At 36.8% G+C, this 14,449-nt stretch overlaps 2 protein-coding genes across 4 annotated transcripts in view; one reads left to right on the top strand and one right to left on the bottom strand.

The window, feature by feature from the left end:
- Nucleotides 1-149: 149 nt before the first annotated feature.
- Nucleotides 150-4,174, bottom strand: epcam (epithelial cell adhesion molecule). 2 transcript variants are annotated; one of them, XM_053679598.1, is made up of 10 exons: nucleotides 4,135-4,174; nucleotides 2,505-2,576; nucleotides 1,984-2,100; nucleotides 1,607-1,865; nucleotides 1,391-1,453; nucleotides 1,248-1,311; nucleotides 1,045-1,143; nucleotides 769-966; nucleotides 640-684; nucleotides 150-542 (listed from the first exon to the last, which is right to left on the bottom strand). In XM_053679598.1, the coding sequence occupies exons 1-10, from the start codon at nucleotides 4,157-4,159 to the stop codon at nucleotides 516-518; spliced, it is 969 nt and encodes a 322-aa protein (XP_053535573.1). In that variant the 5' UTR covers nucleotides 4,160-4,174; the 3' UTR covers nucleotides 150-515. The 2 variants fall into 2 exon arrangements, with proteins under 2 accessions (XP_053535573.1, XP_017319143.1); XM_017463654.3 differs by lacking the exon at nucleotides 4,135-4,174 and adding an exon at nucleotides 2,754-2,810.
- Nucleotides 4,175-9,789: 5,615 nt separating this feature from the next.
- si:ch73-105b23.6 (fibrillin-2) overlaps nucleotides 9,790-14,449 on the top strand; it is a 32,036-nt gene continuing 27,376 nt past the window's right edge. For both annotated transcript variants that reach the window (XM_017463152.3, XM_017463154.3), the window contains exons 1-2: nucleotides 9,790-9,950; nucleotides 14,356-14,411. In XM_017463152.3, coding sequence (XP_017318641.1) covers nucleotides 9,946-9,950; nucleotides 14,356-14,411 — 61 coding nt within the window. In that variant the 5' untranslated portion in view covers nucleotides 9,790-9,945. The remainder of the gene's footprint in view (nucleotides 9,951-14,355; nucleotides 14,412-14,449) is intronic.

The raw sequence follows: 14,449 nt of genomic DNA on the forward strand, positions 1-14,449 counted from the left end.
GTAAGCATACCCCTGCCTCAGTACATGTAGAGTATCAAAAATCCACAAAAAAAAAAGAAATAATAAAAAAAAAAAAAAACACCCCACACACACCCCCTTGCACAAGTATAGTTGGACACTTTTTTTAAAATAAAAGAAAAGCAATGGAAGACTAGGGCAAAATTTTTATTAAAAACGATGACACTTCAAACTGTACATGTGTATTAAAATCAGCCACATATTAGCTCAATGATATTTAAAATCTACTACATATTAGGCTATATTCACACAAATCTCCAGCCTGATTGAGAGGTAGAGACTTGACTGTCCATCTAAACATAACTGACAATAAAAAGCATGTAACAGGCACTTGTTTAAGTAGTTTAAAAAACACCCCAGAGAGAAGAGGAAAAAAAAAAAAAAAAAAAAAAAAAAAAAAAAAAAAAAAAAAGATTCAAATTGAATATACAGCAGGTATGAGCACAAAGGACTCCAGAGTTTAAAGACTAAAAACAGCTGTAGACCCATGTCAGCGCCTATGACATGGGCTCCATCTCCCTGGCCTGCAAAGCAAGAGGGGAACAAAACAAGGTTGTTAAAACAAAAGGAAAGGGCTTGAACCACAAGTGAACAAGAAACAAGTCATGAGTCTTAACACACCGGTGTCTTCTTGTACCGTGCCTTTTCCCGTCTCCTGATGAAAAACTGTCAAAAGCCACAAGTGTTAAATTTTACAGTGCAAAGACTTCACATGAATATTATGTTCAACAAGGAATGCATTTTACTGACCAGGCAAAGGAGGCCAATGAGCACAATCAAGATAACCACCACAATCACAGCAATCACACCACCAGTCAGCTTTTGCATTGTGATAGTGGGAGCCTTATCATCTACATAGTAGACCAGGATGGTCTCCATTCCCACAGGGTTACCATTGACATCGACCGAAAGTGGAGTCTGATCAAAGAACAGGGGCAGGACTTTCACCTGTAAACAAAGGACAAAGATCAAGATCATGCACAGTTTAACCAAGCCTGAATTTCAAGTGAGGTCTAGAGAACTTACATCTTTCTCAAAGTAGTAGGCCATGCTGGGCAGGTCTATAGTACGGTCTTCTTTGGGCTTCTGGATATCCACAACAATAAAACGGCTATCTGCATCATACTGAAACACAAAGATTCCATAGTCATGGATACAATGAAGGCCTTCAACCTAATTGAGGAGTTTAATACATCTGGAAGTAGTGATTTACACATCCAAGGCCTTACCTGAAAACCCGTGACATATTTCCCTTCCAGTTTATAACGGTCTAAAAGAGTTTTTTGAAGCCCACTGTGGGACACACAAAAACATCAGAATGTATCAAAAGTACACTAGTCTACAAAATAAAGCCTAAAATTGAACTACATACGTCTTCAGTGACGCCATGTCTTGGGTGTTAACAGGTTTGTGTTTCAGCTCAAGGCGGACCCAACTAAAGGAAGAAAGATGTGTCTTTAGCCAGCATTCATCAATACATCAACACAGAACATTTAAAAATAAAAAATAAATAAAAGCACTGAGCAAACTGCACAGTGGCCAATACTAGAAGCAATTTAGAAATCAAGTTGGAGAACAGGGCACTCACTAGGTCTCCGCTGGCTCACACTTCATGTTCTTGTCACCTTTATCACTTCGGCGGACTCCGGCACTGTTGACGCACCAGCACGTGTTAGTGTTGTTACACTGGATTGCCTTGAAACGCCCATCATTCTCACAATCTGGGTCATAGATTCCATCATTATCCACAATCGCTGTTGTAACTGGCTTCCCACCAATAGATCTAGTGGACATGTTATTCCTTGCACGGTACATTTCAGCCTTCATGAGGAAGCATTTGCTAACCACTACGAGAGAGACACACAACATGCATTAGGCAGTAAAATGGTACATAATTATTTTTTTTTTGTCACTAGACTTTGACATACAATCACAGCCCAAATAAATAAAAGATCAAGTACTCACACTGCACACAATTTATAAGTTGCTTATCTTCAGGAGCAGCTCCAATTCGAAGTGTGCACGTACAAGTTTCTCCAGCTGCCTCACAGGTCCCCCATTTCATGGTACTGCATTTAGAACCTGTAGGATTACAATATGTAAATTAGGGGGGGGGGGGGGGGGACTTTTGTAACCACTGAGGAAGAGGAAGGGAACGAGCCTATGGTCGAAAGATACTGTGAGCTAGAGAGACACACGGGTGTGGCAACCTATCAGCCATTTTAGGAGCGCCATTGAAATCAGGTGCAGCGACACTGAAACTCATCCCTCCCCCACCATTACCTGTAGGCCTTACCTGCTGGTTTATTCCTCAACACAAACACCATTTCGCCAAGATATGATAAGGGTAAACAATTTCCGTCACCTTTTCACAACTTTATAGTAGACGCGAAGTTTACAAACTCAACAACAGATAACTTATCGCACATAGAAGTCATAAAACAAATCATAAAACAAGTCATAAAACAAGTCATAAAACTACTTACAGTCTGCAGAAGCGCCAGCGACGAACGCCAGAAGACACACAACAATTATATCCTTCATCTTGGATGTGAGCGCTACAGAGAATACAAATAACACTCAAAAAACCAAGGCCCGAACAAGATGCTCTCCCAAAATAAATCTTTTTCCTCTTTATTAAGGTTGAGGTTAGTTCCTCTTGTAATCCAAAATAAGTGCTTCTATTCCTCCAGCAATAATCAGTTCTTTAAACAGTAAACAACTTCTATCCTCACCTTACTCCACTATACTAACCACCTCTTCCTGCAAGTCTCCAGTTATACTCTGCGAGTAAAGCGCGGTCAGGTGAGATCAGAATGTGGGCGTGGAAACTCCAGAGACTCACCGCACTTCCCCCTTACCATATATGGCTCAACTACTAGTTCGACCACAAACCTAGACGAGTTTCGTTCAAGTTTTGTTTAGTTCCCACGCAAGATCATGTATTTGTAATAGACCATTATAATATTCTAACATATTAATACCCTTTTTTCTGAGAGTGCACCTGATCTTAAGCTGATCATTTCTTATGGTAAAATATATTCTTAACTAAGGAATAAAAATGTTGATTTAATAATAATAATAATAATAATAATAATAATAATAGTCTGCCTTGGATGTTATGGCTGTGGGGGTTTCCTCCAGGTACTCCGGTTTCCTCCCCCAGTCCAAATACATGCAGGCTAGGCTGATTGGTGTGTCCAATGTGTCCATAGTGTATGAATGAGTGTGTGATTGTGAACATGTTTGTGATTGTGATTGTGCCCTGCAATGGATTGGCACCCTGTCCAGGGTGTACCCTGCCTTGTGCCCCATGCTCCCTGGGTAGGCTCCAGGTTCCCTACGACCCTGAAGGATAAGCTGTATAGAAGATGGATGGATGGAATTCCCCAAACAGGCTTCAGAAGAAAGCATGAATATATTCAAAAAAGCATAATGCTCCCTTTTGTCAAAGGAATTTATAGGTCACAATGTCAGAAAAGTGTATTATACTGATCTATCCAGCGATTTTCTAAAATCACTTATTTCTCTCTCTCTCTCTCTCTCTCTCTCTCTCTCTCTCTCTCTCTCACTCACTCACTCACTCACACACACACACACACACACAAACAGATTCCATGACATCCATATCAGGTTAAACCCCATTTAATATATATATATATATATATATATATATATATATATATATATATATATATATATATATATATATATATATATATATATATATATATATATATATATATATATATATATATATGTTCTCATAATGGTTTTTTAAAAATGATAATCAAAACTAGTCTTGGTTTGTTATAAGTTTCACCATTCTAGTAAAAGCAATTTAGCAAGCAATCAACAGCACAAGTTTTCGTTTTATTTTTTAGTTCTTTGTTCACCACCCCTTTCATCTTTAAAAATGTATAAATATAATAATATATTACATTGAAGATAGTTTTTTTTTTTTTTTTTGAGGGCTAGTATGTTTTATCAACTTCAGCAATGGATGATGCACTTCCTCTTGCATGTGTGTGTGTGTGTGTGTGTGTGTATGTGTGTGTGTGTTTGTGGGTGTATGTGTTTATGGTTGTGGGTGAAATGAACATGCATTAGACTTACTACTGTTGAAGTGTATTTTCCTCATCTCCTTGCCCTTTTTAGTACTTTAGAGCCGTATCATATTCAATGTCTCTTTTTCTGGGCCTTTTAATTCTCATACTCTCCTTTCTCTCCTTCTGAGGCAGTGTATGTTACAATGATTTCATACAATTAAAAGACAGGCCAGGTGAAAAAATGCCTCAACATCACGAATGGCGTGATTGTGTAATAATGTGTGAGAAATGTTATGTGTAAAAGTTAGGTTTCTATATGTCTCTGTTTGGACATGGTCTATTATTGTCTCTCTGACTAAGTAGGAATCTAGCTTGAAACCGGATTGACAAGTTTCAACGAGGGGTGGTGCCCCAGGCTAACTGACTATCAAGCTCTAAAAGTTCTATAGTCTAAAATAAAGTCCTGAATTGTGAAATTAAACATGTCTCCCTTTTTTTTTTATACTTTAGTTCTGATCATGTCTGTACAGGTTTGATCACTATCAATCTCAGGCTCTCGAGCACTTATAGTCAGATACCCAAACTGACGTCATACTCTCTGCTTTCAGAACTGGATCTGATTACCTGCCTACATGAAAAAGAATTTACATCCTGTTCTTATGCACCTTGTTTATTTACCCTATGATGTTTACACAATAATATGAAGCTGGGTTTCTCATAGAGCGAGCAGTGGTGGAATAATTACTTCAACTCAGGACAAGGCAAAATATTTAATTGAAATTTTCTGTTAAATATAAGAGTGAAGTATGCACAGATACCTTTAGGTTAAAACAAACAGTTATTTGCACTTATACAAAAAAAAGAAAGAAAGAAAAGAAATGTGTCTGCACATTGGAATCTGCTTATATCAGGAATTCTCAGACAGTTTGTAGCCAGGGCCCCTGTTACTGTAAAAAAAAAAAACAAAAAAAAAAAAAACATGTTGGCTCTCAGGATAGATTTATTTCATGAACATTATGTAAATGTATACAGAAATAGTTTGTCTATTTATTATAGCCATATTTATAGGCCTGCTTGTTTTTGAGCTATTGAGGTTTGGATTAAACTCATTTAATTCATGTGACCAACCAACCTATATTAACTATAGAAACCCAATATTAAATATGATAACTTCGATATTGTTGGATTGTGATTTCCACTGTTCCACTGAATAAATAAATAAATAAATCACAGACTACCTGGCTAAGCTTCATGGATCCAATTATGTACAACAATTAGTACAACCTAATCCTGATATCAGACAGGTTTTTTTTTTTTTTATTTATTTATTTTTTTTTTTTACTAAATTCTATTATTTAATGTTTATATCTTACAGGATAAAAAACAACATAAAGATCATTTTATATCACCACCTTCATTCTGAAATTATCCCAGGTTTTCAAAGGTTTTCAGCTGTATAAAACCTGCATGTTCAGGAAGCATAGCAGTGGTTGTCTAAGTATGTGTAAATGATCGGAGTCTTGTGTTTTCTGTGTTACGGTGCAAATAGCTCCAAGTAAAATAGTGGATTTTGATACCACATTGAGTCCGTAGTGCATGAATGTGTGTGAGATTGTGCCCTGCGATGAGTTGGCACCCTGTCCAGGCTGTCCCCCGCCTCATGCCCCAAGTTCCTTGGGATAGGCTCTAGGATCTGCTGCAACCCTGTGTAGGATAAGAGGTACAGAAAATGGATGGATAGACTAATAAAATACCTTTTTATGTGTTGTGATTTTAAAAAAAAAATAATTAACAAAACAAATGGCTAATCATGCTTTTGATAGCACAGGTACAGGCTGCAGGTACAAAAGAATTCAGCACAGTTTTGTTCTCCACCTAAGGGCCACAAACCTGCAGCAGGAAGGAAAAGGCTGAAATTCAGTATGTAAAAGATGGGAACAGTCTTTAATAATAGAGCTCACCTTACGCTGCACCTGTGTGGAGTAAAGACCTGATAGACTGAGTTGAGACTCACCTATAAGCTTACTAGCCCACTTGACAATTTGCTTCAAAGAATTTCTGTTTTTCAGATACAGATTACCAAACCATTACAAAAGGGAGAATGAGAAGATTGATTCAATAAACGCCCAATAACAGAGGGTCATCATGGTTTTATCAATATGATGACTTTATCAGTTTTCTGAGACAAAACAGACGCTGATGTCCCTTTTTACATACTGTCTCACAGTTCTTCTCGAAGGTCAATTTGGAGTCTATGACTGTCCCAAGATACCTGTAGCTCTCTACACAATCCACAGCCTGGTCTTTAATGATCGTAGTATCGTAGATTGAAGGATGAGTTCTAAAATCTATGATCGTATCCTTTGCTTTGTTACGTTTAGCTCCAAGAAAGATTCGTCGCACCAAGTGACAAACTCATCAATGACTGGGCTGTGGCTGGACTGACTGTATCATCTGCAAATTTGAATATGGTACTATTCTTATTCTTACTGTGGATTCTGATAAAATGCCATTGACTTTCACCCTTTGTGTCCTGTTTGTCAGAATGTCCAGTATCCAACCTACCAGATTATTACTCAATTCAAATTGCTCTGTCGGCCTCATGGCTAAAATGTGGGGTTGGATAGTGTTAAATACCAAGGAAATGTCAAGAAATAACAATCTAGCATGTGTACCCTCTAGGCGTTTAAACAAAAGGTTAAGTTGAGTGATCATAGCATCTTCAACTCTTCTGTGTGCCCTAAAGTACAGGCAAATTGCATAGGGTCGAGTGTCTGCTCGGTTTCCCTTACAAGCTCTGTCTTTACAAGCTTTTCAAAAGTGTTCATTACAAGAAAAGTGAGCACAACCAGCCTAAAAAGCCTTAGGACTACTGCCTTTAGGAACCGGGGTAATGACAACTTGCCTCTACATGTTAGGTATATGTTCTAGATATAGAGACATATTAAAAATATCATAGAAGATCAAACTTAATTGCGTTGCACAAGATGTCAGTAATTTAGCACAGACATTGTTGGGACCAGGGCTCTTATTTATCTTTAGAGAAAGGAAGGATTTTTCAGCTTCTGCTTCTCTCAGGATGAAGTGGTGGTTATCTTTAAGTTTACATCTATGTCCATCAACTTCATTTTTAAAATCAAACGGATCAAATCTCAAGTAACATTTAAATAAAATAAAATATATGTTCTTACTTTGCTGTGTGTTTATGTTTGTTTTCATGCCGGGCCAGGCTCAGCCAATTTGCTCCTTACTTTAGTTTGATACTTTTTCCTCTTTAACTTCCCTTTTGACTGCGTCTTTTTCAGAAGCCCCTCTTTGACTGAAGGACAGCTTTTTCTTCTGTAAACTAGATTTAACTGCTTTCGAAATCCAAGGCTTTTTATTAGGGTAAACCTTAATCTATTGAATGTTCAGACCATGTCTAAGCAGAGACATATACAAACCTAACCCTTACACATAACATTTCTCACACATTATTACACAATCAGTGATGTTGAGGCATTTTGCACTTGTCCTGTCTTTTAATCATATGAAATCATCGAAAATCATACACTGCCCCAGAAGGATAAAAAGTAGAATATGAGGATTAAAAGGCCCAGAGAAAGATAAATTGAACATAATAAGGCTTTAAAGTAGTAAATAAATAAATAAATAACTAAGGGCAAGGGGGATGTGGAAAATACTTTTCAACTGTAGTAGGTCTAATGCATGATCATTTCCCTCACAACCATAAACACATACACCCACAAACAAACACAAGAGGAAGTGCATACAGTAGGCTGCTGAAGTTACTAAAACATACCAGCCTTCAAACAAGGGCTGACTGGCATTTACAAATTGTCCGTAGTGTGTGAATGGGTCTGTGAATGTGTGTGCGATTGTTCCCTGCGATGGGTTGGCAACGTGTCCAGGGTCTCTCCTGTCTCGTGCCCCGAGTACTCTGGGATAGGCTCCAGGCTCCCCTGTGTAGGATAAGCTCTACAGGAAATGGAAGGATGAATGGATATCACATTGCATTCAATTATTATTGCGTGTCAATACTTTTAAATGAATGAAGCTTTTACATTTACAATTTTTCATTTAGCAGACGGTTTTTATCCAAAGCGACTTAAAAATGAGGAAGTACAAGCAAAGTGATATATCAAGCGGAGAACAATACAAGTAGTGCTACCATACAAGATGCTTAACTGAGTTCTAGAAAAGCAAAGTGCGCAGAGAAGAGGTGTAAGTGCCAGAGTAGGGTTTTTTTTTGTTTTTTTTTAGGATAATGTGGGGTTGGCATTTTAGGAGTTAGTTAGGTGCTCATGGAAAAGGAGGGTCTTTAGCTGTTTTTTGAGGATAGTATGCTGTTTTCGCAGATTGCGTGAGGGAACATAAGCCTTCAAGAGAATGTTGAGGTAGGAGGGTGTTGATCCAGGCAAGGTCTTGTACGTGAGCATCAAGGCCTTGAATTTGATACGGACGGCTACAGGAAGTCAGTGGAGAGAGATGAAGACGGGTGTGACTTGGGTCCTTTTGGGCTGGTTGAAGACGAGACGTGCTGCTGCATTCTGAATCATCTGAAGGGGTTTGATAGAGCTGGCTGGGAGGCCCAAGAGTAGTGCGTTGCAGTAGTCCAGTTTTGATATGACAAGAGCATGGACTAGTAATGATATGCATACACATACAGATATTTCAATATGCATACACATACAGAATGTACATGTATAAAATAAATATACTGCAATTAATTACATTTTAAAATGTAATTCAATACCATTAATATAACAGCAATATAATATGTTGTATCCTCTGCCTTCCCCACTAGGTGTTTACTGATCTTTCTTCTATGTTCTTACAGACTGGTGCAAATAATAGGAACATTCTTAGTTCTTAGTCTTAATAAGGGTGTTCCACTACCAGAACAAGCCACCAGAACAGGTTCATTGCACTTTAGCATCAATTGTCCAGGTCCCTGAAACTGTACTGGAGGGATGAACACCATCCTTCCAAAAGATATTCCCTTAGTTGGTGTTTTTATAAAGGTTGTCTAACATGTTAGTGCAAAATCTGCCATAGATATTCAACTGGGATGAGATCTGGTGACTAGGAAAACCATTACATATGATTTACATCATTTTCATACTCATGAAAGCATTCAGTGAGCACCTTTGCACTGTGAATGCGCACACTGTCTTCCTGGAAGAGACCACTCCCATCAGGATAGAAATGTTTCATAATAGGATAAAAGGGCTCAATCAGAATAACTTTGTATCTGCATTGTATTGTATTTGCATTGACTCTTCCCTCTGATGGGACAAATGTACTCAAACCATTTCAGTAAAATGCCTCTCACAGCAAAAGATCCATTTCGTTAAATGGCCAACTTTAGAGTTTTTAAGAAAATATACTGGGAACAAATACATCATTCATTTACCCTCTTGTATAAAAGGATCAGTCTGGTAATGCTTAGTCATGGTAATGCGGTGCAGAATTATTAGCAAGTCTCTTAAAACATTATACCCATACATAGTGAAAAATGTCTGGAGGGCTTCAGGTATCTTGTGCAAGAAGTTATGGCAATGAAATAAGATTCTTTGTTCTTTTTCATAAATGTTTTGTGAGAAAGGACATGTAAGAGGCCAAAGGGAATATATATTTGCTGGGAGGACAAAACAGGTGTATAAAAATATGGGTGTTCCCTTTTCTGCTGGTTTAAGATATCAGCATGCTGTAAGATGGCCCATTGTGGTCAGACTCAAAACAGGGACGAGAGCTGGGTACAGAATGAGTGTCTTCCTGGAGGGGGGCACAGACACACAGACAAAAGCAGCCTGAGAGGACTAGATCACTCTCTGCCCCAATGCCAGCTTCTTAAACTTCAGTCCATCTGTAAGATATGCAGTGAGTATATATTTCTATTTATTACCTTGCTGTATGATTTAAATCAATGGGACAGCCAGGGTTACTCTTATGACTTATTTCATATTTTGTTAATATATATATATATATATATATATATATATATATATATATATATATATATATATATATATATATATAGATAGATAGATAGATAGATAGATAGATAGATAGATAGATAGAATGTCTTGTTTTGATAAAGGTTTAAGAAATTAACTAGTAACTGTCCTTAGTTTTTCATCTCAATTCAGTAAAAACAAATTTGCAAAAGAAGTAAACATTCCAATGTATATTCCAGGATATACGTATATACTGGTTTGAAGTAAACATCACAAAATTCAAACACTGAAATAATAATAGATTATGCAAAAGAAATAAATGAAAAAGAAAATTTTTCCTTTAAATTTGAAAAAAATCAGGTCTGAATCATAAGGCTTGTTTTCTTGTAACCATAGTTCCTATTTACAAGCCAGCTGATATCTTCATTATGGACTCATGGTCTGGTTAAATGGGGAGTAAGATATAAATGTAAATCATAACATGGCATAATGGTGATAATATTCAACATGTAGTTAACATGCTGTTTCACACCAATTTATAGAGAAAGACCATGATTTCAAAATGGTCAAACACATTCCTTCAGTTAAGGCAACTGGTAACTGCCATGTTAAATGCCATGTATATACATTTGATCATTAATGTCTTCATTTTCCTAGATTGTAATATATCATACTGTATATCGTCTCTGCCAGAAAGTAATCAGTACACATAGTTTTATATAATTTGATTCCCGACAAGGCTGATAAAAATGAGATATTGAAATGTATGGCACCTAATTGTAGCTAATTCAAATAATCCATTAGGAGAAAAATATATTTTGTCGGTTTTATGTTTCATTTGTACATACAGAAACCATTCCAATAATTAACAGAGCAATAGTTAGAATAACTATTAAACTATTAAAATTCAGAAAACACTCTGCTCAAGGCAGCTGAACTATATTTTTGATAGGTTGTCATATATATGCCATTTTTCCAGAGTTAATATTTTAACCCTTCCACAGTCCTCCAGTGAATATTAGCTAAATATACTAATATTCTAGTGTTTATTAACCATGTTATTCATATTGGCTAAAAAATATACTGTGCAGAACATATGCAAATATATACCAATGACTGTATTACAGTGTCCTCCACTAGTATTGGCACCCTTGGTAAATATGAGCAAAGAAGGCTGTGAAAAATTGACTTTATGGTTGAACCTTTTATGCTTTTGTTTAAAAAATACACAAAAATAAATTTCACAAAAAAAAATCTGCTCTCATGGATATCAAATAATTGCAAATAAAATACAGGTTTATAAAAAATATCTTTGTTAAATATAGGTATGCAACAATTATTGGCACCCTTTTAGTCAATACTTATGGCCACTTACAATACTTATGGCCACCATCATATTTAACAGTGGGCGTGAGGAACTTTTCCATATGGCTACCTCTGTGTGCACCAAAACCACCTCTGTTGTTTATTGCCAAAAAGCTCTATTTTGGTTTCATCTGACCATAGAACCTGATCCCATTTGAAGTTCCAGTAGTGTCCAGCAAACTGAAGACACTTGAGATTGTTTTTGTATGAGAGTAGAGGCTTTTTTCTTGAAACAATTCCAAACAACTTGTGGTGATGTAGGTGACTTCGGATTTTAGTTTTGGAGACTTTCTGAACCCAAGACACAACTAACTTCAGCAATTCTCCAGCTGTGATCCTTGGAGATGTTTTGGCCAGTTGAACCATCCTCTTCACAGTGTGTTGAGACAATATAGATGTCTACATCCAATTCCAGGTTGATTCATAACATTTCTGGTTGACTGGAACTTCTTAATTGTTGCCCTGATGATTAAAATAGGCATTTTCAATGCTTGTGCTATTTTCTTATAGCCACTTCCTATTTTATGAAGCTCAACAACCTTTTGCCGCACATCACAGCTATGTTCCTTGGTCTATAGTCTCGTGAAACAGGAAGACATGGTTGAACATTTTCCTGTTCCTAGTCACCCAGGTGTACTAAAAAATAGGGATGCACCGAAATGAAAATTCTTGGCCAAAGCCAAAACTGAATATAATGAAAAACTTGGCCGAAAGCCGAAGGCCGAACACATTTTTTCGCGTTTTTTCCATTTATTTTGCCATTTTTTTCACCATTGCATAAATTAAATAGTCAAAATGTGATTTTTACTATTTTGTCTTGCTTTTCAAAGAAAAAAATCAATTACAAAAACTACAATTTCAAAATATTTATTTAACACTGAACATTTTTTTTTCATTCCAGCAGGCATAGGCTACCAACAAGGCACAATATAACTATAAATAAATAAATGAGTAAAATAAAAATATTTTGATGTGGTCACCTTTGAGCCCCCCTTGAATAACCGATGTTAGGCCTATAACTGACTGCTGAAAGAATATAACACTCTGTAGCCTACAACAAAAAATTGCATTATAAAGTGCATTGACAAGAGTGCAAAAAATGGTTCTATTCGATTCTATACAGCTGATTATATTGGGGATATATACGGCTCAAGTCCCTGTACACCTCGCGGAGTATTATAGTAGATATAGGATTTGTCTGCCTGCCCTTAAATAAATATGTCTTTACCTGCTTCCGTACTCTACTCCCTTACATCTCGCGACGTGACAGAAACATGCTCCGGAAGAGAAACAAAACAAATGCACGTGTCCACAGCTCGTGCACACGCGTGCCCCCTCATCGAGACCGTGACATTAGCGCGTCTCATTCTGGTTGCAAGGTTATTTGATCACGTCATCAAACACGTCATTGATCGGTCAAATTTATTCGGCCTTTTCACTTATTCGGCCGAACACCGAAAATGCTTTTTTTGCAATTTTCGGCCGAATAATTTCAGTTGCCGAACATTCGGTGCATCCCTACTAAAAAATGTAAAAATATCAATGGGAAAATACTTTGAATATATTTTTCTTATATGAATTCATAGGGGTGCCAACAATTGCCAAGACATTTTTTTGATAAACCTGTGTGTCATGTCATGGCAAACTCAAACCCACTCCATTTCGCAAAATGCACTGCAAACTACAAATATGGCCAACATCCAAATCTACACAAAGACAAGTCACCTTCTCCTGAGAACTAATCAGAGACACTTGTTCCCAATTACACGATTTTTACGCACAATCACACCACACATAAAAGAGACTCTCAGACACAATGTCTTTGCGAAGTGATATGCTCACTTGATCTCTTCTCTGTCATGTACCAAGCCTTAATATAGTGTTTGTTATCCTGGTTTTTGACTTTGCTTCCTCCTTTGACCTTGATTGCTGCTTTACCTGTTCTAACCTGATCGAATGACCACTGCCTGTCTTTGTTCATGTCTTTTGCCTTGCTCTCTGGATATTATAATCTTCATTAAAGCTCTTAACTGAAATTGTATCTGTCTTAAACTACATTATGTGATACAGTGTTGTGTTTGCAGTTGTTTGATATCCATGAACGCAGAGTATTTTTGTGTTGTTGTTTTTTTTAACAAAAGATCAAAAGGTTAAACAAAAAAGGTTTCACAGCCTTTTTTTTTTTTTTTTTTTTTTACCAAGGGTGCCAATATTAGTGGAGGACACTGTACACTTGGGGTACTGTGGGGAATTCCAGCCTAAAAGGTGTGCAGTATTATCTGTGTTGTTTATATTTAGATTTTTCTGTATCTGCATTACAGCTTGATATGGGACAGACTATGTAAGTGTCTGATTTCTTCAAATTAACACGAATGAAAGTAACAGCTAATGTACCTATCCATCAAAATGTGCTTGGTCCTAAATAACTTTCAACTTTTAAAAATTTGGGTATTTTACTTAAAAACATTCTTTCAGAAGTAAGAAAGAATTTACAAAATGTATTTTGTATATTTTGTAGAATATGGTGAGAAAAAAATTAAATCCACTTTTTATGACAAAGCATCTGATTAATTTTCAAATACTGTCCTGTAGGTTATGCTTCACACATTATGCTTTTGTATGACTTTTGTATGGAATACAGTAACAGTATCTTGTTCTGCATTTGTTCAGTGTAGAAATGGATTACCTTTACTGGTAAATGAGCCAGAACTATTATTTAAGCGCTTACAGGAACCTACCTGCTTATGTGACCTGGCATTTTCCCAACCCTTGGGGTAAAGGAAATGATTCTCAATAAATTCAGTTTGAAGAGTTAATACATAGGAATGTCTCTCTGCTCAATATAGTCCATCAACATTTATTTTAGCTACAAATTAACTTCAATGATACACTTATAATATGTCATGTGCTGTCACCCCCCCCCCCCCCCCCTCTCTCTCACTCTCTCACTCTCTCTCGGGAAGGACTCCACAGCTCTGCCTGTTGTATCTGTGTACTCTTCTTATGTACACTGGTGTAGGTGAGCCATTTCCTTAATCATACAGTTTTTCATTGGTG

Source organism: Ictalurus punctatus, chromosome 3 (genome assembly GCF_001660625.3).
Source record: "Ictalurus punctatus breed USDA103 chromosome 3, Coco_2.0, whole genome shotgun sequence".
Taxonomy (NCBI): domain Eukaryota; kingdom Metazoa; phylum Chordata; class Actinopteri; order Siluriformes; family Ictaluridae; genus Ictalurus; species Ictalurus punctatus.

Bases quoted from the DNA above. Each gene is read 5' to 3' on its own strand.
- epcam (XM_053679598.1), bottom strand. From the start codon at position 4,159: ATGAGGAAAATACACTTCAACAGTA. The intron at 2,101-2,504 runs GTAAGTAGTTTT...GTAATCCTACAG, and splicing joins CGCTGGCGCTTCTGCAGACT to GTTCTAAATGCAGTACCATG. The intron at 543-639 runs GTGTGTTAAGAC...CTTGCTTTGCAG, and splicing joins CACGGTACAAGAAGACACCG to GCCAGGGAGATGGAGCCCAT.